This window comes from Rattus rattus, chromosome 2 (assembly GCF_011064425.1).
Source record: "Rattus rattus isolate New Zealand chromosome 2, Rrattus_CSIRO_v1, whole genome shotgun sequence".
Taxonomy (NCBI): Eukaryota; Metazoa; Chordata; class Mammalia; order Rodentia; family Muridae; genus Rattus; species Rattus rattus.
In genome coordinates, this window is record NC_046155.1 from 2,668,108 (window position 1) to 2,694,826 (window position 26,719).

At 48.3% G+C, this 26,719-nt stretch overlaps 2 protein-coding genes across 3 annotated transcripts; one reads left to right on the top strand and one right to left on the bottom strand.

The window, feature by feature from the left end:
• The first annotated feature begins 3,741 nt into the window (after positions 1-3,741).
• Positions 3,742-9,404, top strand: Npas4 (neuronal PAS domain protein 4). The gene is made up of 8 exons (XM_032891205.1): positions 3,742-4,131; positions 4,862-5,013; positions 5,187-5,289; positions 5,399-5,672; positions 5,858-5,967; positions 6,293-6,428; positions 6,560-7,989; positions 8,662-9,404. The coding sequence occupies exons 1-8, from the start codon at positions 3,957-3,959 to the stop codon at positions 8,688-8,690; spliced, it is 2,409 nt and encodes an 802-aa protein (XP_032747096.1). The 5' UTR covers positions 3,742-3,956; the 3' UTR covers positions 8,691-9,404.
• A 13,712-nt stretch (positions 9,405-23,116) lies between these two features.
• Mrpl11 (mitochondrial ribosomal protein L11) lies at positions 23,117-25,978 on the bottom strand. 2 transcript variants are annotated; one of them, XR_004386783.1, is made up of 5 exons: positions 25,914-25,968; positions 25,213-25,308; positions 24,750-24,843; positions 24,503-24,662; positions 23,117-23,378 (listed from the first exon to the last, which is right to left on the bottom strand). XR_004386783.1 is itself a non-coding variant. In XM_032891206.1 (5 exons), exons 1-5 carry the CDS (start codon positions 25,894-25,896, stop codon positions 23,273-23,275), a joined length of 579 nt encoding a protein of 192 aa, XP_032747097.1. In that variant the 5' UTR covers positions 25,897-25,978; the 3' UTR covers positions 23,117-23,272. The 2 variants fall into 2 exon arrangements, 1 of the variants encoding a protein (XP_032747097.1); XM_032891206.1 differs by having other exon boundaries at positions 25,774-25,978.
• Between the last annotated feature and the right edge of the window lie 741 nt (positions 25,979-26,719).

Consider the following 26,719-nt stretch of genomic DNA (forward strand, 5'->3'; position numbering starts at 1 on the left):
GTTAAGAGTTAGAAAAAAAGACGTTTGGTGGAGAGAGGTGAGCAAAGGATACATGGTGCAAAAGCCAGTGAATGGTGTCCTAGTGGGCAACCAAAGGAGCACTGAACTCCCAGAAGCAATCAACACCGGCATCTAACGCTGTGAGAAAAGGCTCAGGGCAGACTCACACAGGGACACAGACACACAGTTATAAAAACAGATATACTAAGCAAACCCCACAAAACTGCATACGGCACAGAAAGGCAGAGACTTAGAAAAATAAAACAGACAAATAAAAACGCAGATGCAGGTACTGGCAAATACGTAGACACACAAGGATGCAGACCCTCACTACAAAACACATTCAGACAGATACATGGATGCAGATAGGTAAGTGCATCCAGACAGATAGGTTTGGATGCAGACACAGAATATGCAACACAGCCTCATTCAAGTGCACACACACACACACATACACACACACACACACACACACACACACACACCACACACCACACTTTCCCCCTTCAATTGTTCAAGCATCCTATAGCAGGAAGGCAGAGCTGCAAATGCTATATGCTCACCCAGTAAGTTTGGCTGTGAATATCTTGTAACCCCCACCTATTGCTTTTACACACACACACACACACACACACGCATGCACACACAGACCCCAAAGCCCCTCTCCCAACTCATCCCTTGCCCACTTTCCCATAACCGAAGGCTATGATGCCTCCCCCATTCCAGGCTTCCAATTCTGTTTTGCTGCTGCTGCTGCTGCCGCCGCCGCCTGCCGCTTGGGGGGGAGAGAGTGGGGTGACTCAGCCAGGCCAGGATGACTCACACTGACAGTATTTTTAGCAGCGGCCAGGAGCTCTCTAGCGTGCCAGCCGCCCCCCTCCTCCTGCTTGCTATTTCGGAACCGTCACTGGTGATATAAATAGCTCTTCTCCCACGGCCTGAAGCTGCTGCTGGGCTATTTTTGGTTCTGCACAGTTAAAAATAGTTTCATGGAGGTGGGAGGCAAGAGGAGTGGGAGCTGGCCTAGGGAGAGGAGACATTGGGGGCACACAGAGCTTCTCAACTTGAATCAAAGTAGTCGAACTAAGATGATCCCTTCTCTACCTCCTCCCTTGTCTCTTTCTAGACCCTTCTCCCCTTCCAAAGTTCCTTATCCCTAGTCCATTCTCCTGGAAAAATTCAAGGATTCTTCCCCTGAGCCCAATTTTCTCCTCGAGCTTAACTAATTCCTAGAGCCCAGGAGTCTTGACCCCCCCACACCTGTAAATAGCCCGTATGTATTCTCAATGAGGAGGATGGCAGCATAAGGCTGCCATCTCGTCTATCCAGAGGCCCAACCCTGCTTTGATGTTACGGGCAGACCATGGCCGTTCTGAGTGGCAAGGCAACATTCAGCACCATGGACAGTGGCAACATCCCTTTCTTTCCCAGCAGGTCTGCTCAAACTGCTTGAAGACCAGCTGTGGAACCAGCACAGAGAGGCAACTTATTGTGAAGGAGATATCAGGGCTTAAAACATCTGTCTGTGAGGAAGACATGGCAGAGATGATCCCCAGAGATAGAATGATTGTCTAGCATGAGCAAAGCCCTGTTTTCATCCTCAGCTTTGGGAAACAAACAAATTTAGAAACTCATCTTGGATTTGCATATGGAAAGAGAATCCAAAGACCAAGGGAAGAGAATGGAACTGGGGACGGGGGGGGGTTGTTGAGTGGGGATAACAGAGTTAATAAGGATGAAACGTGCAAGAGAGACATACATCCTGAAGAGACCATTTCTCTGAAACCCATAAGGTTGGAGACAGTGTCATACAGACACACCATTTTCTCTATTTTAGCTGTACCACCAGCTACATGGTTTCTTATGTAGATGCTTTCAATATGTACTAAAAATGGTACAAAATATCATGTTAGGGTCTCTACAACCATGTACCTCTTTGTTCTCCCCTTCCTTTCTTCCACCCTCCTTTTGGTATTACTAGGGATTGAACTCAAGCCTTGAGCATGCTGGGAGTATGAACTACTAGTAAGCCATGGCCCCATTCCCCAAAGTACCCTCTTCCCATACCCCCTACTTTTCACCCCACATTGCCTCTCTTGCTACCACCCCTCTCCATGAAGAACGGGGATTTTCTTGACCACAAACTTTTCTCCTTGGTGTCAAAGTCCATCTCTATCTCTGTGACTTTCTGCAGCCAGTTCTGTCCCTCTTCCCCAACTTTTTAAATGGTCTCGTTTTTCCGACTCTAAAACTGCTTTTATATGTTCCTGCTCTAAGTGAGATTTCAATCAAAAAGTTTCTCTAGTCCTTTGGGAAATGGTAGTGAGATTTAAAAAAAAAAAGGCACCCGTTCCCTGTGTAGACAGCAATCACATGTAAGTGACTGAAGAGAGGGGGTGGGTGATGTAAAGACCACACTACCGAGGCAAGCCTGATATGATAGGCGATTAGACCAAAGATGCAAATTACAGGGGTAGGGGATGGGGGTCCACAAAGCCGAGAGAGACTGCCCAACGCTCAATGAAGGAAGAAAAAAAAAAAAAAAAAAAAAAAGGAAAGGTGTATGTGTGCGCGCGCACGCACAGTAACAAGTGGACAGGCAGAGCGAGGAGCCTTGGCGCTAAAGATGGAACAAGAACTGGAGGGCGATGGGGAGGGGACTCTGGCGGAACTAAAGGGTCTTGGGTAGGTGCAGCAGTCACGGAGGGCCCAGCAAACCCTGGCTTCTTGGCAGCCTCCCCCTCTTCCCGGCCGAAGCGGTGGAGAGAGCTTTCTAGAGCTGTGCGGAGGCCGGTAGGCCCCGCCCGCCGCTGCCGCCGCCGCAGCCGCCGGAGGATTCCTGTCCTAATATGGAGCTGGGATTCCCCCGGCCCCGCCCCCGCCCCCAGCCCGCCGGAGAGACTGGGGCTCGCAAGAGGGCGGGGGAACAGCTCGCCTTGGGGGCTGTCAAGCGGGAGGAGATCGTGGGAGAGGTTCAAATACACATTCAGATTCTAACCAGGTCTGGGTCTCTGCCTCAGTTTCCCCGACAGGTGGCAAAGATTAACTAATAGAGGAAGGAGGACTCACAACACACCACAGTGGAGATGTTTGTGTTCCTGTGCTGCTAAGTAAATATGATCAAGGCCAAATTCAGGTGGTCTCTTCTCCACAGGACCACCATTCCACCCGATCCTGGAGATTTAGACCCTCAGGCCAGGTCACGGAGGCGAAGGAATTATTTATTTGAAACTGGCTAAGAGACTTTCAGATTGAATAGGCCCCAGAAAAGACCCCTAGTTGTGACCTCGCCCGGTCCCCAAAGTTAAGGAAAGCCCCTCATGTGATTTTTGACCTCTGCCTGGCAGATGGCAGCAAATTGGCAGAGGACCAAGCCCCTTCTCATCCTTTGCCTCCTTAGAAAAAACAATCAATGTTTATAGCAGCCCCTCCTTGTCTTCTACAAACTCTCCTGATAAGGGCTTCAGACCACCCTAACCCGTGTACTGTCCCTCCTCCCAATAGAATACAATGGAAAACCTGGGTCCCTGCACCCCATTCCTGGCTCTGCACAGATCTCGCCAGCCGGCCCCCTCCGCACCCTCCCTTCTGCCCCTTCCCCCGCCCCCTCCCTCTCCCGTTCGACGTCACGAGATGACGTCGGAAGCCAGGGAGGGAGGAGGAGCACCCCCCTCCCCAGCCAGTGGCTCCCGCTGCAGCTTGCTTTAGCCCAGCCTCCCGCCTCCCGCTCCCCCCCCCGTCTCTAAAACGAGCCCCCCACGCCTGTCAGGAGCTATATAAGGCGGATCGAGGCAGGCGAGGGGGGCAGCGCTGCCGAGCGGAGCCCAGGAGTGGAGCGAGAGCGAGCAAGAGCCTGGGCGAAAAGACCGGGAAGCAAGGAAGAGGAAGCCTCCGGTGCATCGGGAAAGGACCGCAGGTGTTCGGGAGCCGGAGCTGGAGCTCCACGGCCGGCAGTCATGTACCGATCCACCAAGGGCGCCTCCAAGGCGCGCCGCGACCAGATCAACGCCGAGATTCGGAACCTCAAGGAACTGCTGCCGTTGGCTGAAGCGGACAAGGTCCGGCTGTCCTACCTGCACATCATGAGTCTTGCCTGCATCTACACTCGCAAGGGTGTCTTCTTTGCTGGAGGTGAGCAAGCTTGGGCTACGGGAGACTAGACTGACAGGGACCAGGGATGGAGGAGCTGAGGGAACGCGCTGAGATTGCCGCTAGTCTAGGACAGCGTACTGGAAGCCTATGGAGAGAAGGGACTTGAGGGGATCCCGGACTTCCTACTTTTTCTTCTGAACTCCATCTAGACTAGCCTGAACGATAGTCCTAGCACCGGATTTGTAGGAGATAGATCCCGGTTCCCATTACCTCAGAGGCACTCCAGGAATCCGGAGAGTGCAAGGAAGGAAGCCTGGCAAGCTGCAGGGACAGCCTGCAAAGGCAAAGTATGGGGAAGAGCAGCATGTGCTAGGAAGTGCTGAGAGGGTCTTTCTAAGACCTCTGGAGCGCTGTCCGACGTCCTGAAGCCATCCCTCTTATTCGGCGCTGCCCGTGGTGCTGAAACGACCAAACCCGCGCAGTCGCAAGCGCTGTCCGCGGTGCTGAACTCCAGTTCTTTCGGGAGAGCTCTGTCCACAGTGCTGACAGCTGAGGGCTGCCGTGGTTTCCTTCAGGCTCGAAACCCTGGCTAGATAGTTTCAGCAACAGGTTTCCTGGCCAAGATCCACATGCATAGGGTCAACAGGTGTTTGCAGCAGTAGGTCTGTGAGAATTTACTGTGTCTTCTCTGAGACTCAGAAGATGTTCTCTTCATTTCTGTGTTGACCCTGAGTCTTATCCTGACTTACCCCATCTTCTCACCCTACAGGCACTCCTTTGGCTGGCCCCACGGGGCTTCTCTCTGCTCAAGAGCTTGAAGACATAGTGGCAGCACTACCTGGATTTCTACTTGTGTTCACAGCTGAGGGGAAGTTGCTATACCTGTCGGAGAGTGTGAGCGAGCATCTGGGCCACTCTATGGTGAGTACTGAAAATCCTTGCATCTCAGATTGGGGCACATGTAGGATAAAATGAGCCGCTCGCTACTGGAAACAGAATTACTGGAGGTGGGGTGGGAGATTCTTCCCTGAGAAAAGTCATTGGTTGCAGATTGGCTCTTTCTGCCTTCACTAATGATCACCTCTCTTTTCTAGGTGGATCTGGTTGCCCAGGGTGACAGTATTTACGACATCATCGACCCTGCTGACCATCTCACTGTGCGCCAGCAGCTCACCATGCCCTCTGCTCTGGATGCTGGTAAGAACCTCTTCTTGCTTCTTCAGTCCATTCTTCTGCTGCTCTGTTCTGATCATCTACTTCTTCTGATACCCACCCTCTTAGTCAGTTTTTCCTTTTGCTCACCTAGATCGCCTTTTCCGTTGTCGATTTAACACATCCAAGTCCCTCCGGCGCCAGAGTGCAGGCAACAAACTGGTGCTTATTCGAGGTCGATTCCATGCTCACCCACCTGGGGCCTACTGGGCAGGAAACCCCGTGTTCACAGCTTTCTGTGCCCCACTGGAGCCAAGACCCCGCCCCGGCCCCGGCCCTGGCCCTGGTCCTGGTCCTGCTTCTCTCTTCCTGGCCATGTTCCAGAGCCGACATGCTAAGGACCTAGCCCTACTGGACATTTCTGAAAGGTAAGCTCAGTGTTCAAACTCCAGTAAGAAGGGGAACCAGAAAGAAGGGAACCTTAGATTCTTGATCTTAGATTCAGGGCAGGGAGGATGGGGCTTAGGTGGGCAGAGAACATGGGAGGGAGTGAGGTGCATGCATTCTGAGTAAGGAAAACAGAAAGTTGACCTCACCATTTCCACCTTCCCAGTGTCCTAATCTACCTGGGCTTTGAGCGCAGCGAACTGCTCTGTAAATCATGGTATGGACTGCTACACCCCGAGGACCTGGCCCACGCTTCTTCTCAACACTACCGCCTGTGTGAGTGTCCTGAGAGGCTGCGGATAACAGGAAGCTGGGAGAAAGCATGGGAGACAGACCAGGAATGGGCTGTGGTCCAAACTGATGTTCAGGAGTTTTGGAGGCTACAGAGTGAACTTGAGGATGAGAAGTCAAGGCAAGAATAGGACAGAGTTAGGAAACCCTGGGTGATGAGGTCAAGGAGGGGAGCCTAGAGGTACAGGTTAGGGTAGTCAGAAGAGAATATGTCATGGCCCCCTCAATTCAGTGTAGAGATGAGAAAGGTGGGTGTGTAGGTGGTGTTGCTTGATGGACCTTCTAATCCTGTATCCCTCTTTCTCCCCAGTGGCTGAAAATGGAGATATTCAGGCTGAAATGGTGGTGAGACTTCAAGCCAAGCATGGAGGCTGGACATGGATTTACTGCATGCTATACTCGGATGGTCCAGAAGGCCCTATTACTGCCAATAACTACCCTATCAGGTAAGCTGTAAGGTGCAAGAGGGTAGAGAGAGGAGGAGGAACCGAGGTCAGCAAAGAGGGAATGCAATGAAGAAAACTACTCTGGTAATGGACAGTAAAACCTCACAAGCTGCTGCTTCTTTCCTCTCCAGTGACACGGAAGCCTGGAGCCTTCGCCAGCAGCTAAACTCTGAAAACACCCAGGCAGCCTATGTCCTAGGAACCCCAGCTGTGCTACCCTCATTCTCTGAGAATGTCTTCTCCCAGGAGCAATGCTCTAATCCACTCTTTACACCAGCCCTGGGGACTCCTAGAAGTGCCAGCTTCCCCAGGGCCCCTGAACTAGGTGTGATCTCAACATCAGAAGAGCTTGCCCAACCCTCCAAAGAACTGGACTTCAGTTACCTGCCATTCCCTGCAAGGCCTGAGCCTTCCCTCCAAGCAGACTTGAGCAAGGATTTGGTGTGTACTCCACCTTACACACCCCACCAGCCAGGAGGCTGCGCCTTCCTCTTCAGCCTCCATGAACCCTTCCAGACTCACTTGCCCCCTCCATCCAGCTCTCTCCAAGAACAGCTGACGCCAAGCACGGTGACTTTCTCTGAACAGTTGACACCAAGCAGTGCAACCTTCCCAGACCCACTAACCAGTTCACTACAAGGACAGTTGACTGAAAGCTCAGCCAGAAGCTTTGAAGAACAATTGACTCCGTGCACCTCTACCTTCCCCGACCAGCTGCTTCCCAGCACTGCCACGTTCCCAGAACCTCTGGGTAGCCCCACCCATGAGCAGCTGACTCCTCCCAGCACAGCATTCCAAGCACATCTGAACAGTCCTAGCCAAACCTTCCCAGAGCAACTGAGTCCTAATCCTACCAAGACTTACTTCGCCCAGGAGGGATGCAGTTTTCTCTATGAGAAGTTGCCCCCAAGTCCTAGCAGCCCTGGTAATGGGGACTGTACACTCTTGGCCCTAGCTCAACTCCGGGGTCCCCTCTCTGTGGACGTCCCCCTGGTGCCTGAAGGCCTGCTCACACCTGAGGCCTCTCCAGTCAAGCAAAGTTTCTTCCACTACACAGAGAAAGAGCAGAATGAGATAGATCGCCTCATCCAGCAGATCAGCCAGTTGGCTCAGGGCATGGACAGGCCCTTCTCAGCTGAGGCTGGCACTGGGGGGCTGGAGCCACTTGGAGGGCTGGAGCCCCTGAACCCCAACCTGTCCCTGTCAGGGGCTGGACCCCCTGTGCTTAGCCTGGATCTTAAACCCTGGAAATGCCAGGAGCTGGACTTCTTGGTTGACCCTGATAATTTATTCCTGGAAGAGACGCCAGTGGAAGACATCTTCATGGATCTTTCTACTCCAGACCCCAATGGGGAATGGGGTTCAGGGGATCCTGAGGCAGAGGTCCCAGGAGGGACCCTGTCACCTTGCAACAACCTGTCCCCAGAAGATCACAGCTTCCTGGAGGACTTGGCCACCTATGAAACCGCCTTTGAGACAGGTGTCTCAACATTCCCCTATGAAGGGTTTGCTGATGAGTTGCATCAACTCCAGAGCCAAGTTCAAGACAGCTTCCATGAAGGTAGGTCCAGCCCAAATGTCCAAGAGCCCTCCCTGCTCCTCTAGCCAGCACTGCATAGATTGGGTGAATCAGCTCCCCTCTCCGAAACTCTGTTTTATTAAGAGAACAATATCACCTCCTACTATACGGAGAGTAGTGAGGGTAAGAACAATGCAAAACTTTGTATGAAAGATGAGTAGACATGGTGGGTGGGGAGGTGATACAGGATATGATGATAGACGATCCCTAGGCAGAAGTTTGAAAGCTCATGAGAGACCTAGACCAGACAACACTCCCAGTTTATAGACGAAAATAATCAAGGCCCCAGAGTTAAAGAAACTTTAAGTCACACAAAAAGTGATAGAAGCTGATGCTTCCCCTAAAAGGGACACAGAGCAACAGCTGGTTAAAATTAGGAGAAACAAAGAACAGTGCCAAGCCCCTAGCTCTATTCTGGTGGCCCTGTGCTGTGTGTCCAAAGCTGTGGCCACAGTTTCCTTCCATAAGTCCATGTTGCCTCTTATCTGCTGATACCCTGGGGATCCTTTCATTTGAAGTCCATAGAACGTAGCAATCTTGTACCACGGCCTGAGCCAAGGACCCTTTACTTAATAAGCTTGACTGACTCTCTCTCTCTCTCTCTCTCTCTCTCTCTCTCTCTCTCTCTCTCTCTCTCTCTCTCTTCCCCCACAGATGGAAGTGGAGGGGAACCAACGTTTTGAATAAGTCTGTGACTTAACGTCGTCAAGTATGGCATATTGTCATCAAGACGTGGAGCCGCTCTCCACCCCCCCGGACTGTTGGGGGGATTCTGGGGGCCAGAGGGGGATATATCTGATTCTCCAGGCCCTGAAGGATTTAGGGGGGAGGTGGGAGGGCAAGGGAGGGGAGCAACTTTTTAAAATCAAGGGACTTCGAGCGATCCCAATTTCCATTTCAATCTGTATTCACTCGTAGTGAGCTTCCTTGAATGGATTTCAAGCGGAAAATGGGGGAGTCTCACTTCCCCACCGCGCTGCCCCATGGGCCTGGGCCAGTTCTCCACTCCTAGGGGCCAAGCCACCCCTGGGCTTTGGTGGGGGAAAGGCATGGCCCACCTGGGGCTAGCCTGTGCCCTGAGGGGCTCTTGACACCCACGTAGAATTCTCTACAAACCAGTAACGGGATTTCAATTCCGACGGACTCTGCCGCCCTGGCGGCCCTTCCTGTGACTTTTGTGCCCCGCGCCTGGGGTGGGGGGCGCGAAGAGACGCTACATTCCTTTCCGATGGAGGAAGGCAGATCTGCCGTCACACGTGTGCTTGCACGAGTGCGTGTACCTGGTGCGGGACTCACCCGGCCGCCAGACCGCCTAGGCTTGCCCAGGTGGCCACCTCGTGGTGCTGCGGTGACTTTGTAGCCAACTTTATAATAAAGTCCAGTTTGCCTTTTTGGTACCTCTGGTGTCGTGCACTACTGTGAAAAGGGAAGGGGGGGGAGGGGAGAGCTTAAGGAGCCCAGATAGGAGGCTGTGGCAGGAGACACAGGTTAGATCTCCTCTCAACCCTGGTATCTCTAAGTGAAGTGGAGAGTCATATATCTCCATTTGACTCTTTGGCCCGCACTATGCTAGACGACTGAGCACTTGTCAAAAGCAGACACTACACCAAAGACACTGGAGTCTTCTCTCTGCCCTGGGTTTACAGTGTTCACAGTGTGGTAGGGAGGAGAGCGCCTAGGGCTGTACGAGCTTGGCACTGATCTTGGACATGGGTTAATCAGAAGCTGAAACTTGTTATGCTTGCATAGGGCTTTTCGGTTAGCAAACATCTAATCCACTGCAATAAATCTATTTCATTGATAAGCAAATGTATAATGTGTCCCCCCACAGTCACAGGTGGGAGACACATCAACCACTCCCCCCAAGTCTGAGCTGGTCTCCCAGCTCTCAAAGCCAGCGAATAACCATCTTAGACCATCTCCTCACAGGCCCCCCAAGAAAGGCCGTGTTGGTTGGAGCAGGGTCTTCTCCTCTGATGCTTCCAAGTCTGGGCTCAGGGACAGTGACTGGAGGAAAAAAATATCAGAAAATGGTGTTTGCCTCCAGACTCAGGAGCTCAATCCCACAGAGTGTGGTTAGTGGGGGACAAGTGAAGGTTAGGAGGTAGAAAGACCTGGATCCAACCACACTCCCCCCACGTTTTGGAGTGCATCTGAAGGCTCCACTTCCTCACAGGGAAAAGGAGGGCAGCACCAAGAGGCACTGTGAGGACAGAACACAAGTCTCTTCCACCTCAGGAAGTGCCACAAAGACTCAAGTCGTTTTGACCTCCAGGTCAGTGGTGACCTGGAGACTTAGAGAAAGCCTGGACAACTCCAGGCTCCAGTCTTTCCACAGACGCACAGGACACAGCGTTGAGAACCCTCTAACCTCCACTCATTCAGAAGCCCAGCTGTGGAGACAGGCCCTCCAGAGGTCCTTCCTTCACAAAAAGGAAGCTATCCTCGGGGACCTTTCCCTTGTTTGATGGGTTTCTGGGTGGAGCCAAGAGCTTCCCTGTCATCCCCAGAGGAATCTCTCTCAGCTCTGTTCCCTCCTCAGCACAGGGATATGGAGATGGAAAGATAGAGAAAGGCGCTTGTGCCAAGAATGATGATCTGTATTTGATCCATCTTGATGGAAGGAGATGACCAAGCCCTGAAAGCTGTCCTCTGACCTGTAACTGCACTCCAGGACATACTTATGCTTGTATGAGTGCACTGGCACGCACGCACACACACACAAACACACACAATGTACACATATATACCACACACACTACACACACATGACACGCATATACCACATACACTATATACTCATATATTACATATGCCACACACACATATACCACATATACTACACACACTACATGCTACACATGCATATACCACACACATACTACACACATACACATGACACACATATACCACATACACTATACACACATTCACACACACCACACACATACTACACACATACACATGACACACATATACCACACACACTATATACTCATATATTACATATGCTACACACACATACACCACATACACTACACACATTACATGCTACACATGCATATACCACACACACACTACACACTACATATACATATACATACCACACACATACGCCACACACCACACACACATACTGCATACACTACATACACATATACACACACCACACACAAACACTACATACACACATGTATCACACACATATCACACACATACTACACACACTACATACACATATATAACACACCACATACAAACACTACATACACACATGTATCACATGCACACACCACATACTATACATATACCACACACACCACACACATGCACACATACACATTAAACATACACACATACCACACACACTACACACACTATATACATATACCACACACACATACCGCACACACATACTGTACACACACTACATACCACATATACTACTAATAGAAAATAATAAAAATTTTAAAACGGAGTGGATTTAGGAAGTGAAATTTCTGTGAAAAGAAAAGGAAGACTTCCGTGATATTTGGTGGTGGGTGATAATAGTGTATGCTTTGTTTGTTTTTGTTTGTTGTATATTTTTTGTTTATTTTTGCCTCTGATTTTTTTGCTTGTTTGTTGTAAACTGCCTCTGCCTCCTGGGCACTGGATTAGTGTTTAAATTAAATAAAGTTAATTTATTTTCATTTTTGGGACAAGGTTTCTTTGTGTAGCCTTAGTTGTTCTCGAACTCTGTAGACTACGCTGGCCTTGAACTCACAGAGACCTGCTTGCTTCTGCCTCCTGAGTGCTGGGATTAAAGTTTGTGGATTTTTTTAAATAAAATTACAGATGTCTACTGTCTTTATATCATGCCCCACATCTCCATGCCCTCTGTGGTTTATTTTTGTTGTCATAATGGTGATAGGTGGATTTTTTGTTTGTTTGTGTTTTTTTGAGACAGCATATCATATCATTCTTCAGCCCGGGCCAATCTGGAGTTCATTATGTAGTTCAAGCTGGCCACAGACTTTTTGCAAATCCCCCTGCCTCAGCCTCACAGGGGCTGGGATTACAGAAGAGCCAGACCACCTGGTCCTGTGTGAGGAAAATCAAGTAGAAGAGGCGATATCGCCACCTGCTGGAGGGAGAAGCTGCTCCATGCCGGGCTGCTGAGGCCCTGGCCGTTCAAGAATCTTCACCTTAGGACAGGGTAAACTGAGTCCCTGGAAGAGGGAAGGACTTCAGGATCTGAGAGTGACTGATGTTCTGGGAACAGGGTGAATGAGAGAAGGTGTCTTAATCATTGTACTATTGCTGTGAGGGGACACCGTGACCAAGGTGACTTAAAAATAAAACATTTAGTTGGAGACTTGCTTAGCGTTTCAGAAGGTTGCTCCATGACCATCATAGCAGAGAGCACGGTTGTATGCAGGTAGACACGGCACTGGAGAAGTGGCTAAGAGCTTACATCTCACCCACAAGATAGAGGCAGAGAGAAACCTCAAAGTCCACACCTTCTTTAACAACAAACCCCTCCTGATCCTTCCTAAATGGCCCACCAAAATGGAAACTAAGCATCCACATATATGAGTCTATGGGGACCATTATCATCCAAACCATAATGGAGGGCTCGAGTTTGGGGACCAGAAAGGGGGTGGCTTAGTGGGTAAGGGTATTAGCTGCCAAGCCTGAAAACCTGAGTTCAATCCCTAGGTCTGCATGGTGGGAAGAAAGAATGGATTCCAGTAAGTTATCCTCTGACTTCCATGCACACCACGATACTCATGCTCACACAGATACACAGTCAAAAAGAAAGACTTAGCGGAAGGATTCGTTCTACTCTTTCACATTTTTCCTGTGATAGATCTCTCATGACACTTGCCTGAGCCAGGAGCAGTCCTTGGTTCTGGGGAAACTGAATAAACAAGGTCGCTGGGGCCGGAGAGATGTACTCTCCTGGGAACAAAACAAAAGGTAAGAAAAAGCCCGAGTACTGAAGGCAAGAACTAGAGTATCGTGACAGAATAACAGGGGACTAATTTACAGTGCCACCTTCTGAGAAGGTGACACTGAGCTAACACTAACATGAGAACGGAGAACAGTCAAATCTAAAGGAAGCATCTGTAAGAGCATTAGCATGGAAGACTGTTTGGCCTTCGTAAGAAATACAAAGGAAGTTCTGTGGGCTGAGACAAGCAGAAGAGTAGCTGGAGAGAAGGCTGCCCCACACTCTTAGCCTCAGATAAAACCATCAAGGTCTTATTCTAGCTGAGGGCGGTGGTGCACGCCCATAAACCCAGCACTCAAAAGGCTGAGGGTGGAGAACCTCGAACTCCTAGACAACCTGGGCCCATCCAAAGTCCCTGTCTCATAAAAACCAAAAAAACCAAAAACCAAACCAAACCAAAAAACCCCTACAAATAACGACAAAAAACTCAAGCCAAAAACCAAAGTGCTGGTGTCCTAGTTATGGTTACTATTGCTTTGATGAAACACCATGATCAAAAGCAAACTGGGGACGAAAGGGTTTATTTGGTTTGCACTCCACATCATAGTCCACCACTGAAGGAATCCAGAACAGGAACCCAAGCAAGGCAGGAACCTGGAGCAGACGCTAATGAAGAGGTCGTGGAAGGATGCTGCTTACTGGCTTGCTCTCCATGGCTTGTGCAGCCTGCTTGCTTAAAGATCTCAGAACCAACAGCCTAGGGATGGCCCAACCCACAATGAGCTGGGCCCTTCCCATCAATCACTAGCTAAGAAAATGTCCTACAGGCTTGCCTACAGTCCAATCTTATGGAGGTACCTTCTGAATGGAGGATTCTTCCTCTCAGATGAATGGCTGACTGTAGCTCGAGTCAGGTAGACAGAAATCTAGCCAGCAGCTGGAGATCTGGCTCAGCAGTTAAGATCGCATACTGCTTTTGTGGAGGACCAGAGCTGAGATCCTAGCACCCAGGTCAGGTGGCTCACAACACAGTCTGGAGCTCCAGCTCCAGGGGAGCCAGTGCCTCTTCCGGCCTCTGTGTGCACTGTGCTCATAAGCAGTTACAGACACACAGAGACATATAAGCACACACATAAATAAAACAGGAGGAATCTTAAATTAACAACCAAGTTTACTCACTGTGTAACAGGAATGTTTGCAACTGTTGTAACTGCAATATGTGTGTGTGTGTGTGCATGCAGTGCGCACGTGTGTGTGTGTGTGTGTGTGTGACTGCATGTACTTCTGAGTGTATGTGTGTGTGACTGCATGTGCGTCTGAGTGTGTGTGTGTGTGTGACTGCATGTACTTCTGAGTGTATGTGTGTGTGACTGCATGTGCGTCTGAGTGTGTGTGTGTGTGTGTGTGTGTGCGTGTGCGCGCACGTGTGTGTGTTCTGACACCCACCGCTCTTCTCAGTCTCTGTACTGGTGTTACTGAGCCCTGAAACGTAACCTCAGGAAGGATGTAAGAAGTTGCGTTCATCACAGGATGAATTGTTTGTAACTTCCTGTTGTTTGAGATTCTTTAGCCCTGGATAGTCTCAAATTTAGAGCAATCCCTCTGCCTTAGCTTCTTGAGTACTGGGATTACAGGCATCTATTACCACAGATTTTGTTTGGTTTTGTTTATGTGTATGTATATATGTCTCTATATATGTATATAGGTACATGTATGCAGGTGCCCGCAGAAGTCAGAAGACGGTGCCAACCCTCCCAGATTTAGTGTTGCAGATGTTTTTGAGTTCCTTACGTGGGTGCTGGAAAGCAAACTCTAGTCTCCTGCAAGAGCAATGAGGATCCTAAGCTGTCTCTCCAGCTCCTCTCTTTTTTCCGTTCTTTCTTTTTATTTTGTTTCTGAGATTGGTTTTTGTGTGGCCCTGGCTGTCCTTGACTCTGAATTCAGGGAGTGGAGGAAGCCCTGTGTGTTAGTCAGGGTTACTGTTGTGATGAGGCACCGAGACCAAAACCAAGCTGGAGGGGAGGGGTTTATCCCACCACAGTTCCTTATCACGGTTCATCATCAAAAGCCGTGAGACCAGGAACTCAAGCAGAGCAGGAGCCTGGAGACAGGACTGATGCAGAGGCCATGAAGGGATGCTGCTTACTGGCTTGCTCCCCTGGCTTGTTCAGCCTGCTTGCTTTATTTCTTCCTTCCTTTCTTCCTTTCTTCCTTTCTTCCTTTCTTCCTTTCTTTCTTTCTTTCTTTCTTTCTTTCTTTCTTTCTTTCTTTCTTCCTTTCTTTCTTCCTTCCTTTCTTTCTTTCTTTCTTTCTTTCTTTCTTTCTAAGATTTATTTATTTACTTTATGTGAGTACATTGTAGCTGTCTTCACACACACCAGAAGAGGGCATCAGATCCCATTACAGATGGTTGTGAGCCACCATGTGGGTGCTGGGAATTGAACTCAGGACCTCCGGAAGAGCAGTCAGTGCTCTTAACCACTGAGCCATCTCTGCAGCACCTCAGCCTGCTTTCTTATAGAAGCCAGAACCACCAACCCAAGGAAGGCCCCAGCTACAATGAACTGGGGCCTCATCATGATAAGAAATGTTCTACAGGTTGCCCCACAGCCTGATCTTATAGAGGCATTTTCTCCATTGAGGTCCCCTCCTCTCAAATGACTTCATCTTGTGTCAAATTAACATAAAACTATTCAGCACGCACTGAGCAGTCAAAGTCCTGAGTGAATGAATATATATTTTGTCATGATCACATCTTGTCAAGGGCTCCAAGATCAATTCCTCACGTAGTGCGGTTTCAAGAGAAATGGCAAAACTTTCGGGAGGAAGCCTGATATAAGTGTTTATGAAGGATTGATCAGTGTGTAAAAAGATTGGCAGGACTGGAGAGATGGCTCAGAGGTTAAGAGCACTGGTTGTTCTTCCAAAGGTCCTGAGTTCAATTCCCAGAAACGACATGGTAGCTTCTAATCATCCGTAATGAGATTTGGTGTCCTCTTCTGGCTTGTAGGCATATATACAGGTAGAACATTGTATAATAAATAAATTATTAAAAAAAATGGGGTTGGGGATTTAGCTCAGTGGTTGGCCCTGGGTTCAGTCCCCAGCTCCGAAAAAAAAAGAGAAGAAAAAAAAAAAAAGATTGGCAACAGGAGCTTCCTCTTCTCGGATAGCTTTAACCTGAGACTGCTCACCAGCAGAGACCTACTACAGAGACCAGGTAACCCCTCCCCGTGTACCAAATGACGTGCTGAGGACCGGGCAGTGGTCGCAGTAGTGTTAGAGAACCCCACCCAATCCCAGCTTCCTTGTATGTGTGTCTGTCCTTTACCGATTGCCCCTAGCAAGCTTCCAAGAACCCAGCTGCTAAGTGGGTTGTGCACTCCCCATGCAGAGCTGTTTGTCTGGGACAAGGACGTGCTGTGCATAGCCAGGGCTGGCCTTAAAGTCATGATCCTGCTCCCTCATCTTCCTAAGACGCCCAGGTTTCAGGCAGGCCTTACCATGCGAGACTGGCCATTCCTTTTAAATGCAACTGATGGAATACAAAACAGTTAAGAATTTGGCTAAATAAATGAGGGTAACCCTAGAGCTGGGGAGGCAGAGATAAGCATATCCCTGGGGCTTTGGTGAGTCTCATGTCAGGGAGAGACCCTGTCTCAAGAAACCACATGGAAGGGACTGAAGATTCTGCTCTGTGGCTGAGTGCTTGCTGCAGTCGAAGAGATTCGAACTCAGTTCTCAGCAGCCACGGCAGACGGCTCACAAACGCCTGTACCTGCAGCTCCAGGGGATCCCACGCCCTCTTCCGGCCTCCATATGCACTCACACACACACATTAGCATCCCCCCCCCCACACACAATTAAAAGTAAAAATATATAAAATTTGAAAAACAAAGCAAGACGGAAACCTACTTAAGGAACAACATCCAAGTCCTCTGGCCTTCATATAGGCACCCAAAATACACACAAATTGTTACAGGAAGATGGTAGTGAAAAATTGTTTAAATAATCACTTGGTTAAAAGTAGAAAAAGAAGCTGGGCAGTGGTGGTGCAGGCCTTTGATTACAACGCTCGGGAAGTGGAGGCAGGTGGATCTGTGAGTTCGAGGCCAGCCTTGTCTACAGAACAAGTTCCAGGTCAGCCAAGACTACACAGGAAAACCTGTCTCAACAAACAAAACGAAAAAAAGGAGGAAGGAAGGAAAGAAGGAAAGAAGGAAGGAAGGAAGGAAGGAAGGAAAGAAAGAAAGAAAGAAAGAAAGAAAGAAAGAAAGAAAGATTAGAAAGAATAGAAAAGGGGTTGGGGATTTAGCTCAGTGGTTAGAGCCCTTGCCTAGGAAGCGCAAGGCCCTGGGTTGGTCCCCAGCTCCGGAAAAAAAAAAAAAAAAAAAAAAAGAATAGAAAGAGTAGAAAGAGAAGCTACCATTAATCCCAGCATTCTGGAGGCAGAGGCGGGCAGATCTCTGAGTTCAAGGCTAGCCTGGTCTACAGAGCAAGTTCTAGAACAGCCAGGGTTGCAAAGAGAAACCTTGTGTAGGGAAAACAAAACAAAAACAAGACAAAGGAACAAGCAGAGGGGGGCTAGAAAGCTGTCTCAGCGGCACTTGCAGCTCTTACAGAGGATCCGAGATGGACCCAGGCACCCATGACAGCTCACAACTATCCTAACTCCAGTTCCAGAAAATCCAACTCTCTTTTCTGGCTTTCATGGGCACCAGATATAGATGCAGTGCAGTAAATATGAGTAGAGGTGATGTACTGAAAATGTGCCAAAGAGATTCCTCTTTTTAAAAAGGATAGAAAAAGATAGGGTCTCGACCGCTGAGTTACACCCCAGATCTCAATTTTTTAACATTATGTATAAATATGCACCCCAATGTAGCAGGAAAATGTACTGGGGATATAGTTTAAAGGGAAAGCACTGGCTGTGTAAGTGTGAGGAGCTGAGTTTAAATCCCCCAAACTCATATGTTGTGCATTCACACACGTCTGTCTAGACATGGCATCCTAGAGCGAGACCGGAGAATCCGTGGTAGCTAGGCTGGGGTTTGTAAATATGATCATCAGAGACAGTGTCTCAGACAAGGTGCAAGTGAGGACCAACGGCTCATACAGAGAGAGAGAGAGAGAGAGAGAGAGAGAGAGAGAGAGAGAGAGAGAGAGAGAAAGGTCACCACAAATGATTGGACTTCTCAAACAGAAGGAGATTACAGGAGTTTTTGCCTCTTTCTTTTTGATATTTAAAGTACAATTTCTTGTTTGTTTTTCTAGAGAGGGTTTCTAGGTGTAGCTTTGAATATCCTGGAATTCTCTCTGTAGACCAGGCTGGCCCCTAACTTACAGAGTTCTAACTGCCTCTGCTTCCTCGAATGCTGGGATTAAAGGTGTGTGTCACCATCACTGGTGGCACATTTTCTTTTGAGACAGGGTCCTATGTAGCCCAGGCTAGCCTAGAACTTGCCATATAACTGAGATGACCTTGAACTTTTGGTTTTCCTGTGTCCATCTCCCATCATAATTAACAGTATCCCTCCCACTTTTCCTTTCCTTTTCTCTTTTGCTTTTATGTGTGCATGTGTCTGCATACATGTTTATGTGTGAGTGCATGTGTGTGCCAGTGCATGTGGACTAGAGGTCAACATTGGATGTCTTTTTCAATCTCTATCTTATTTTTTATTTATTTATGTATTTTATGTATATGGGTGTTTTGTCTGCACACCATATCTGCACACCAGAAGAGGGCATCAGATCTCATCGAACTACAGATATAGACAGTTGTGAACTGCCATGTGGTTGTTAGGAATTGAATTTAGAACTCTTAATCACTGAGCCATCTCTCCATTCCCCCTTTCTTTTAATGTTTGATTTAAAAAAAAAAGATTTATTTATCCATTCATGTGATAAATGAAAACACTGTCGCTGTCTTCAGACACACCAGAAGAGGGCATCAGATCTCATTACAGATGGTTGTGAGCCACCATGTGGTTGCTGGGAACTGAACTCAGGATCTCTGGAAGAACAGTCAGTGCTCTTAACCACTGAGCCATCTCTCCAGCCCATGTTTGAATTTGTATCTATGTGCATATGGGCTCAGGCACACAGGACTGCACACATGGAGTCCAGACATGGACCATGTTATTCGTCACCCTCCCTTTGAAGCAGGGCTCTCCTAAACCCGGGGCTATTTTCTTGCCAAGGCCGGAGGCGAGCGATCCTCCAGAATGCTCTTGTCTCTGTGCCTCCTTCCGACCTCGGGTTACAGACACGTGCTGCGTGCCCAGCTTGATTCAGAAATGAAGTGGGTGCTGGGCTCAGAACGCAGGACTTACAGTTGTATCACAAGAGCTCTTAACCACTGAGCCATTTCTCCAGCCTCATCTTATGTTTTTGAGTCAGGATCTCTCGCTGAACCCAGAGGTTTGTGTGCTGTAGACTTCATTGACAGCATGGTTCACCAGCGGACCCCAGGAGTCCTGACCTCCTTCCTGGTGGCTGTGACAGCACTGGAATTACACTCAACCTTCCCCCCACCCCATCTCATTTTTCAACACAGGGTTTCTCTGTGCAGCTCTGGAACTCATTCTGTAGAACAGGCTGGCCTTAGCCACACAGATCTGCCTGTCTCTGCCTCCCAAGGGCTGGGACTAAAGGTTCTACCACCACTCAGCAAATTAAACTTTATGTTTTTCTTTTCTTTTCTTTTTAAGATTTATTTATTTTTGTATTTGAGTGGTCTATCTGCATGTACACCTCTATGCCAGAAGAGGGCATCAGATCCCATAGATTGCTGTGAGTACCTTGTGGTTGCTGGGAATTAAACCTCCGGAGGAGCCAGTGCTCTTAACCTCTGAGCCATCTCTCCAGCCCTACTACGGCCAGCTTGCTCATGTGGGGTCCAGGGGACTGAATTCAGACTCTCCTGTGTGTACAGCAAGTACCTTACAGTCCGAGCCGTCTTAGTTTCCAAATTTCCTCCAGTGTGAAAGCGTATCCAGTAAGAACTGAAAACATCCTTCCTGAAGACCAGCTTTCATGGTGCCAAAGGAACCACAGTAACTTCCAGGGAGAGAGACAACCAATGTTCTCTCCAGCCATGACACCTATGGACAACCTCAATGAACAAGGCAGAGCTGAGGGTGCACAGTGGCACCTCTTCCTTGGTGGCAACCGAGGACTCTAATTGGACTTAAGCCCCACTCAACAAGAGGGAAACTGTGCCTGGTACTGGGAACTTAGCCAGCTACTTAGGGCTAGTGAAGTCATGGCCCTTGAGTAGAATTTATGGGGTTGGGGATTTAGCTCAGTGGTAGAGCGCTTGCCTAGGAAGCGCAAGGCCCTGGCTTCGGTCCCCAGCTCCGAAAAAAAAAAAACCAAAAAAAAAAAAAAAAAGAATTTATAACCACCACTTTATAAACCAGCATGATTCCCAACAACAATTTAGACATTTGTTCTTCTTTTAAAAAAGATTTATTCATTTATTATATATACATACACTGTAGCTGTCTTCAGACACACCAGAAGAGGGCTGTGATGGTTGTGAGCCACCATGTGGTTGCTGGGATTTGAACTCAGAACCTTTGGAAGAGCAGTCAGTGTTCTTAACCACTGAGCCCAGACATTTGTTCTTATGCCCACAGATAATGTAGTCCTTACTCCTTATCAAAAAAACTTCTCATTGTAAGACAGAAACCAGTATAGAAATCACAATCAATCAAAACGTAGAGTTGTGGAACCCTGTACCAACGGACACATCCACAAAATATTCTCCAGCTAGGGCTCAGGGAATGTTTCAGGAGAGGGGTGAGGAGGCTGGAGAGATGGCTCAGTGGTAATGGAATCTGATGCCCCCTTCTGGTGTGTCTGAAGACAGCTACAGTGTACTCATACACAAAATAAATAAATAAATCTGGGGGGGGGGAGGAGAAGAGGGGTGAAAATGTTGCAAGACCAGAGGACCAGGAAGTTTTCTGTGTGACTGGGTCTTCTAGTAACCTCAGAAGTTATACCCAAAAGTCTCCCTGACACGACTGCCTAAACATGAGCCAAACAAAGGTGGCCCAATGGGCATAGCAAGGTGGATGAGGAACCTGTGAGGCGGACAACTAAGAAATGCTAAGGGTCTTCTCTAGGGATGAGCACACCAATCGGTTATCCAATACCAAATGGTCAGCCCCCGAAAACATACATGGAAGTAACACAGTACGGGCTGAACAGGTTATATTTAGAAATATATATGTTATAGTCTCAACAGTAAAAAGTAATAGTGTATAAAGATATATATTTATATATATATTTATATATATATGATTCTACAATGTAATAAAACAGTATTAGTAACCATGTTTAACTATTAATACTATGTGAACAGTTGACTAAATTGTTGTCCAGAATGTTTACAAACAAAAATAACGTCCAGCATATAACACATGGCAAACACAAATTTCATCTCTCCTGCAATTCTGCCTCTCTTCTGAGAGAACACTTGATGTTCTGAAGAATGGGGAAACAGGAGGCCAAGGGTCCTCAGGGACTTCTCGGGCAGGCGTCTACCGGAACTTCACTTATGTAGGTCTATGTAGGTTGGGTCAGCTGTTCTCCCTGACCCAAGGTAGATTCAGAAGCTTGGGAGGCAGAGCTGAGAGCGACACAGCTCTGGCTCTGGTTGGATGAGGCCCTGGGTTTCATCTCCAACAGCACACACAGGCACACATGCATGCACGAACACACGCACACAAAACAAAACAAAACCCCAGCAAGGTTTGTTTTAAAGATACATTTATTGTGTATAGTGTTTTGTCTGCATGTACACCTGCAGGCCAGAAGAGGGCACCAGATCTCACTATAGTTGTGAGCCACCGTGTGGTTGCTGGGAACTGAACTCAGGACCTCTGAAAGAGCAGCCAGTGCTCTTAACCTCTGAGCCATCTCTCCAGCCCCCAATGCAAGTCTTTAAAAAGCAATAGCCAACCTTAGTAAGGATCTGGGTGTGGTAATGCACACCTTTACCCTGAACACTGAGCAGAGGCGGGCAGACCTTTGAGGCCAGCCTGGTGTGCACAGCCAGCCAGTTTCAGGCCAGCCTAAGGAGACCCTGCCTAACTAACCCTATCTGAGATCTGAATTCGCTGACAGGATGCTGTTTCTCAGGTAGAAACTCCCCAACATCTATACTAAGGTGAGCAACACGCCCAAGCCTCAGTGTCTGTGGAGCCCATCTCTTGACCCCGAGGGAAAAACACGCGCTAATCTGTTTTCAATGCTGGGAATGGGAGTTGGGGCTTTGAATAGACAGCAGCTCTACCAGGAAACTACATCTCAACCCTGAACATAGGATTTCTCCCTGGCCTCTACTCCCACCTGTTATATCTACTCAGAGCCTGAGGGTGATGACGCGTTCCCCAGAGGCTCATGTGCTGAAGCCTGGGTTCCCAATGTCATAGGTGGTTGAATACTTAAGAAGTGGGGGGCTGGGGATTTAGCTCAGCGGTAGAGCGCTTACCTAGGAAGCGCAAGGCCCTGGGTTCGGTCCCCAGCTCAAAAAAAAAAAAAAAAAAAAAAAAAAAAAAAAAAAAAAAAAAAAAAAGAAGTGGGGCCTATGCCCTGTAGGTGGTATAGGCCTTTAGTGCCAGCAACGTGGGAGGCAGAGGCAGGTGGACCTGTGAGTTTGAGGATACTGAGAGTTGCATAGTGAGAGCCTATCTGGGTGTGGAGAGATGGCCCAGCAGTTAAGAGCACTTGTTTGTTGTTCTTACAGAGAACCCAGGTTCAATTCCCAGCATCCACATACCAGTTCAAAACTACCCCTAAGTCCAGTTCTAGGGGATGCGATACCCTCTTCTAACAGACACCTAGCATGTATATGGTGCACATACATACATACAAACAGTCATATATAAAAGAAAATGAATAAATCTAATTTTTAAAAGTGTGGTCTGGTGGAGGATGCTGGGAGTCCAACCTTCACTAGTGTTGGCCGTAAGGAGAGGGTTGCTCCAGGTGGAGGCTACCTCACACAGATGGCTCCACGTATGTGACTGTTTCCACCTTACCATGCTGTGAGGCAGACAAGCGCTAAGGCTCCTGTTCACCTGTGGGGCAGCTCACGCCTGTGAAGAGTGGTAGCTGTCAGTGTTAGTCCCCATCTCGGGTCTCGGGAAAGAAGTTGAGAGCTTATGACAAAGGACGTTTATTCAGGCTCGATCCTGTGGCACAGCATATGTACAGAAGTCAGGAAACTATAAATCGGGTTGCCATGGAGTCCTTTGGCTCAGCTTCCTCGGTGGGCCCCCTTCTCAGTCTCTCACTTCAGAGTGTAGAAGGTTGGGGTCACTTTTTGGCAGCTTCTGCCTGAGCTGCCAAATCCGCCTCTTTCTGAGCAGCCAAAAACACGGCCCGTTCCTTCTGAAAAGCTGCCAGTTCGTCTACACTGAGGCTACAGGGAAAGCGATGGTCAGTGAGGGGCAGAGCCTGGTGCAGACCCCAGCTGCCTTGCCCACGTCCCTCCCTGGACTTTCCAACTTTCATACCTTTGCTCATCTGCAGTTTCTCTGCCTGGAACCACAACCCACATACACTACCTTCCTCTACTGTGACTCCTATTTTAAAGACCTACGGAACCTGTGGCCTCTACTATACCATTAGGATTCCCAGCCCTTCCTCTGAGCCACAAACACTTCAAATGAGAGAGTCACAGAGCTGCATACTTTAAGGCAGACTATGCTCTAACTTCACCCCTGAGGTACAACTGATGCCAGCCTTGCTGTAGGGAAAGACACCAGCAGCAAGCAACCAGTGATGATTGACCCAGTTCCTGCCTCTGCTGTGCTCTGGGCCAAATGCTCTCCTACTTGACAAGTTACTTCAAGGAAATGATTCCTGAGATCATCCAAAGCCAGCTGACTTGTGTGGTTGTTGGCCTTAGGATTGAGTCTGAATGTGCAACGGCTCAAAAGACCCTTCTGTCTGGTCCCTCCCTCAGGCCATATCCCATCTGCCTCTCTAGACGAGACTCCTAGACCACAACGAACTTAGCTTCAACACCTTATCTCTCATTGTTCCCTGCAATTTTTCCACCTTTTGGAACATTTGCTCTCCTACCCTCTTTTCCTTGGGATGTTTTGATGTTACCTCCCTCAGAGTCATCAATGACACAACGGGAAAAGCAGGAACTCTCCTCTCTGCTCTCATGACATCCACTGGTTTTATAACTGACCTCCTGTTAGCCTAAGCCTCTATGTATGGCTCTGCCTCTATTTAGGACTACATATTTCTCCAGAGTGGCCGAGCACCACTGTTCATTCCTGGTTCTATGTGGTGTCCAGAACCATGTCTACTACAGAAGAGGTACTCATCCAAACGAGATGAGGCTCCATATCCTTCTGCTAGAGTCTGCTAGAAAGCTAGACATGTATGAAAATGTCACAATGAAGTTAATATGCATAACTAATATATGCTATAAATTAAAAAAAAACCTGACTGTTTCACTGCAATAGGCTTACTCCCAAATCAAGAACTTTCTTGGTTTCCTTTGTACACCATTCCTCTCAAGATACTCACTCCTTCACCACACGAATGCCCAGGGAGCGGGCAGAGCCAATGATGGAACGGACAATAGAAGACAGGGGTACATCTTGCATGGCAAAAGCCTCATCCTTAGCTTTGACACAGGCAATCTCGTATACGTGCTTCAAACTCACCAGACCTGCCACCTCTTTCCCTGGGAAGAAGGAACAGGTCGTCATTCTTCTAGTGCCACTATTTCTCTGGATACATCAGAATCTCAGGTGCCCCCTGTACCCCTTACCTGTTTGCCGGGCCCCCTTCTCAATCCCAGCAGCTGCCTTCAAAAAGTAGGAAATAGTGGGCTGCCCAATCTTGAGCTCAAATGTTCTGTCGGGCTTAACAGAAAAAGATACATGAGAATTTCTTGGTTTTCTATCCGGTCCAAGACATTTCTAATGTCCCTTAACTTCCCATCAACTTGCATTCCTGCGGTGTCGTCTTTAACACCACAGAAGGCAGGATGGGCAAATCTACAGCCCACATCCCTGTCATTTTTATTCCTAGCCCAATTCTCCTCTGGAACCCCTGTGAGATGAGAGGTCAGAATCACAGTATGGCAGGATCAAGCCAGTTCAGAGAAATTATGGTCTAGGCTTCTGTGTAAATGAGAAGTGGAAGTTGGCAGCCAAGTTAGGGACAGAGAAGCAACCGGGGTGACTAGTTTCAAGTGCCAAGGAAGTATATGGGAGAATGCGTCTCTGTACCTTTATAAAAATTTTTGTAGGCAAGGGAATGCCTTCTTTGATGTCCTTTGTTTTTTCGTTGAACTCTTTGCAGAACTGGTTGATAGAGACACCTCGCTATGAGGAAAGCATATACAAAGTTAAGTGTGAGGGGTTGGGGATTTAGCTCAGTGGTAGAGCGCTTGCCTAGCAAGGGCAAGGCCCTGGGTTCGGTCCTCAGCTCCGGAAAAACAAATAAACAAACAAACAAAAACAACCACGAAAAAACCAAAGTTAAGTGTGGGAGCTGAAGGCTTCCTATCAACCAGGAGCCCCAGTCCCCCCCTCCCCCCCATCTTCATTTTTTTGTGTTCCGATATTTCTTCTACCCAGGTTCAACTACGGCTTTGGGTGCCAGGCGATTCGTCCACAAGGTGCCACTTAATCAGCAAGTAGCCAACTTGATGGTCAAAAGAGGCTACGTAAGTAATACAAGGACCTAAGGCCTGAAGGTGTGAATAGCGGAGACACGTTTATAAAGGAGACCTCCCGGGCTCCAGAGCACGCTCCCACGTCTCCCAAGCCGGCTTCCAGACACCGCACCTGACCCAAGATGGGACCTAATGGAGGCCCAGGGATAGCTTGGCCTGCTCGCACGATGGACCGGATCACGCCGCCGGCCTCGGGCTTCTTGAGGGTCCGAGTGACCCGGCTTAGCTTCGACATGATAATAGGATTTTAACCTTAGTTCGCCTCGGAGAAGTCAAGAACTACGATCTGAGCGCTGTCATTTTGGGTCAGAGGTCAAGGGCCCTCGTGTTGGGCTAGGGTAAATGTGGCCAAAAAAGAGCAGTCTTGTTTCAGGCATACAGCTCTTCAACTAAAAAACGAGTTACGGAATTTAAAAATGAATTGAACTTTGCGCTCTGAAGTCAGGACAAGAACATATATGGTTTCAGTACACACATTCCTTCACCAGTACCCACAGGCATCGCCTTAGACAGCCAAACAGGAGATCGGGACTTTGAGTCTCCGCACAGCATTGTAGGTATTGTAGTTTTAGCTCTTTATCCTGCGCTTGCTACTGACTGAGCTCTGGGTTGCCATCTGCTGGACACAGTGATATCTTAGTGTTTGAAATGGAACAAGTTATTCAAAGGAGTCCCTTGAGTGTGTGTGTGTGTGTGTGTGTGTGTGTGTGTGTGTGTGTGTGTGTGTTTTCATGAAAGGCAATATGATTATAGACAGAAACGAAACGTAGACTGCTGCTCTAGCTATGAACCTGATTTATAGCTAGACAAAGAGTTAGGGCTAGGGTTAGGTTACTGTTTCTGTTAGTTATTTCATGTTGGGCACCACGGATATTATAGGTACCTTTCAGAATCATTGTGACAGCTCAGTAACACACGTTGCTTTAGAACAATACTTGAACCAAGAAGGCATTTACCACTATTTGTACAAAGGGAAGAAATCTTCCCGGCGCTTTTGAAACGCAGTCTCTGAACCCTTATTCCAGTCAGACCTGATTTCCCACTAGCTTCTTAGGCAT

What these genes read in the sequence shown, in the direction of transcription:
- Npas4 (XM_032891205.1), top strand. Translation starts at nt 3,957, where the DNA reads ATGTACCGATCCACCAAGGGCGCCTCCAAGGCGCGCCGCGACCAGATC. An exon ending in GGGTGTCTTCTTTGCTGGAG is followed by an intron (nt 4,132 to 4,861) that starts GTGAGCAAGCTT and finishes CTCACCCTACAG; the next exon opens with GCACTCCTTTGGCTGGCCCC. An exon ending in GCCCTCTGCTCTGGATGCTG is followed by an intron (nt 5,290 to 5,398) that starts GTAAGAACCTCT and finishes TTGCTCACCTAG; the next exon opens with ATCGCCTTTTCCGTTGTCGA.
- Mrpl11 (XM_032891206.1), bottom strand. Translation starts at nt 25,896, where the DNA reads ATGTCGAAGCTAAGCCGGGTCACTCGGACCCTCAAGAAGCCCGAGGCC. An exon ending in CTACAAAAATTTTTATAAAG is followed by an intron (nt 24,844 to 25,212) that starts GTACAGAGACGC and finishes TTTTCTGTTAAG; the next exon opens with CCCGACAGAACATTTGAGCT. An exon ending in GGCATTCGTGTGGTGAAGGA is followed by an intron (nt 23,379 to 24,502) that starts GTGAGTATCTTG and finishes CTTTCCCTGTAG; the next exon opens with CCTCAGTGTAGACGAACTGG.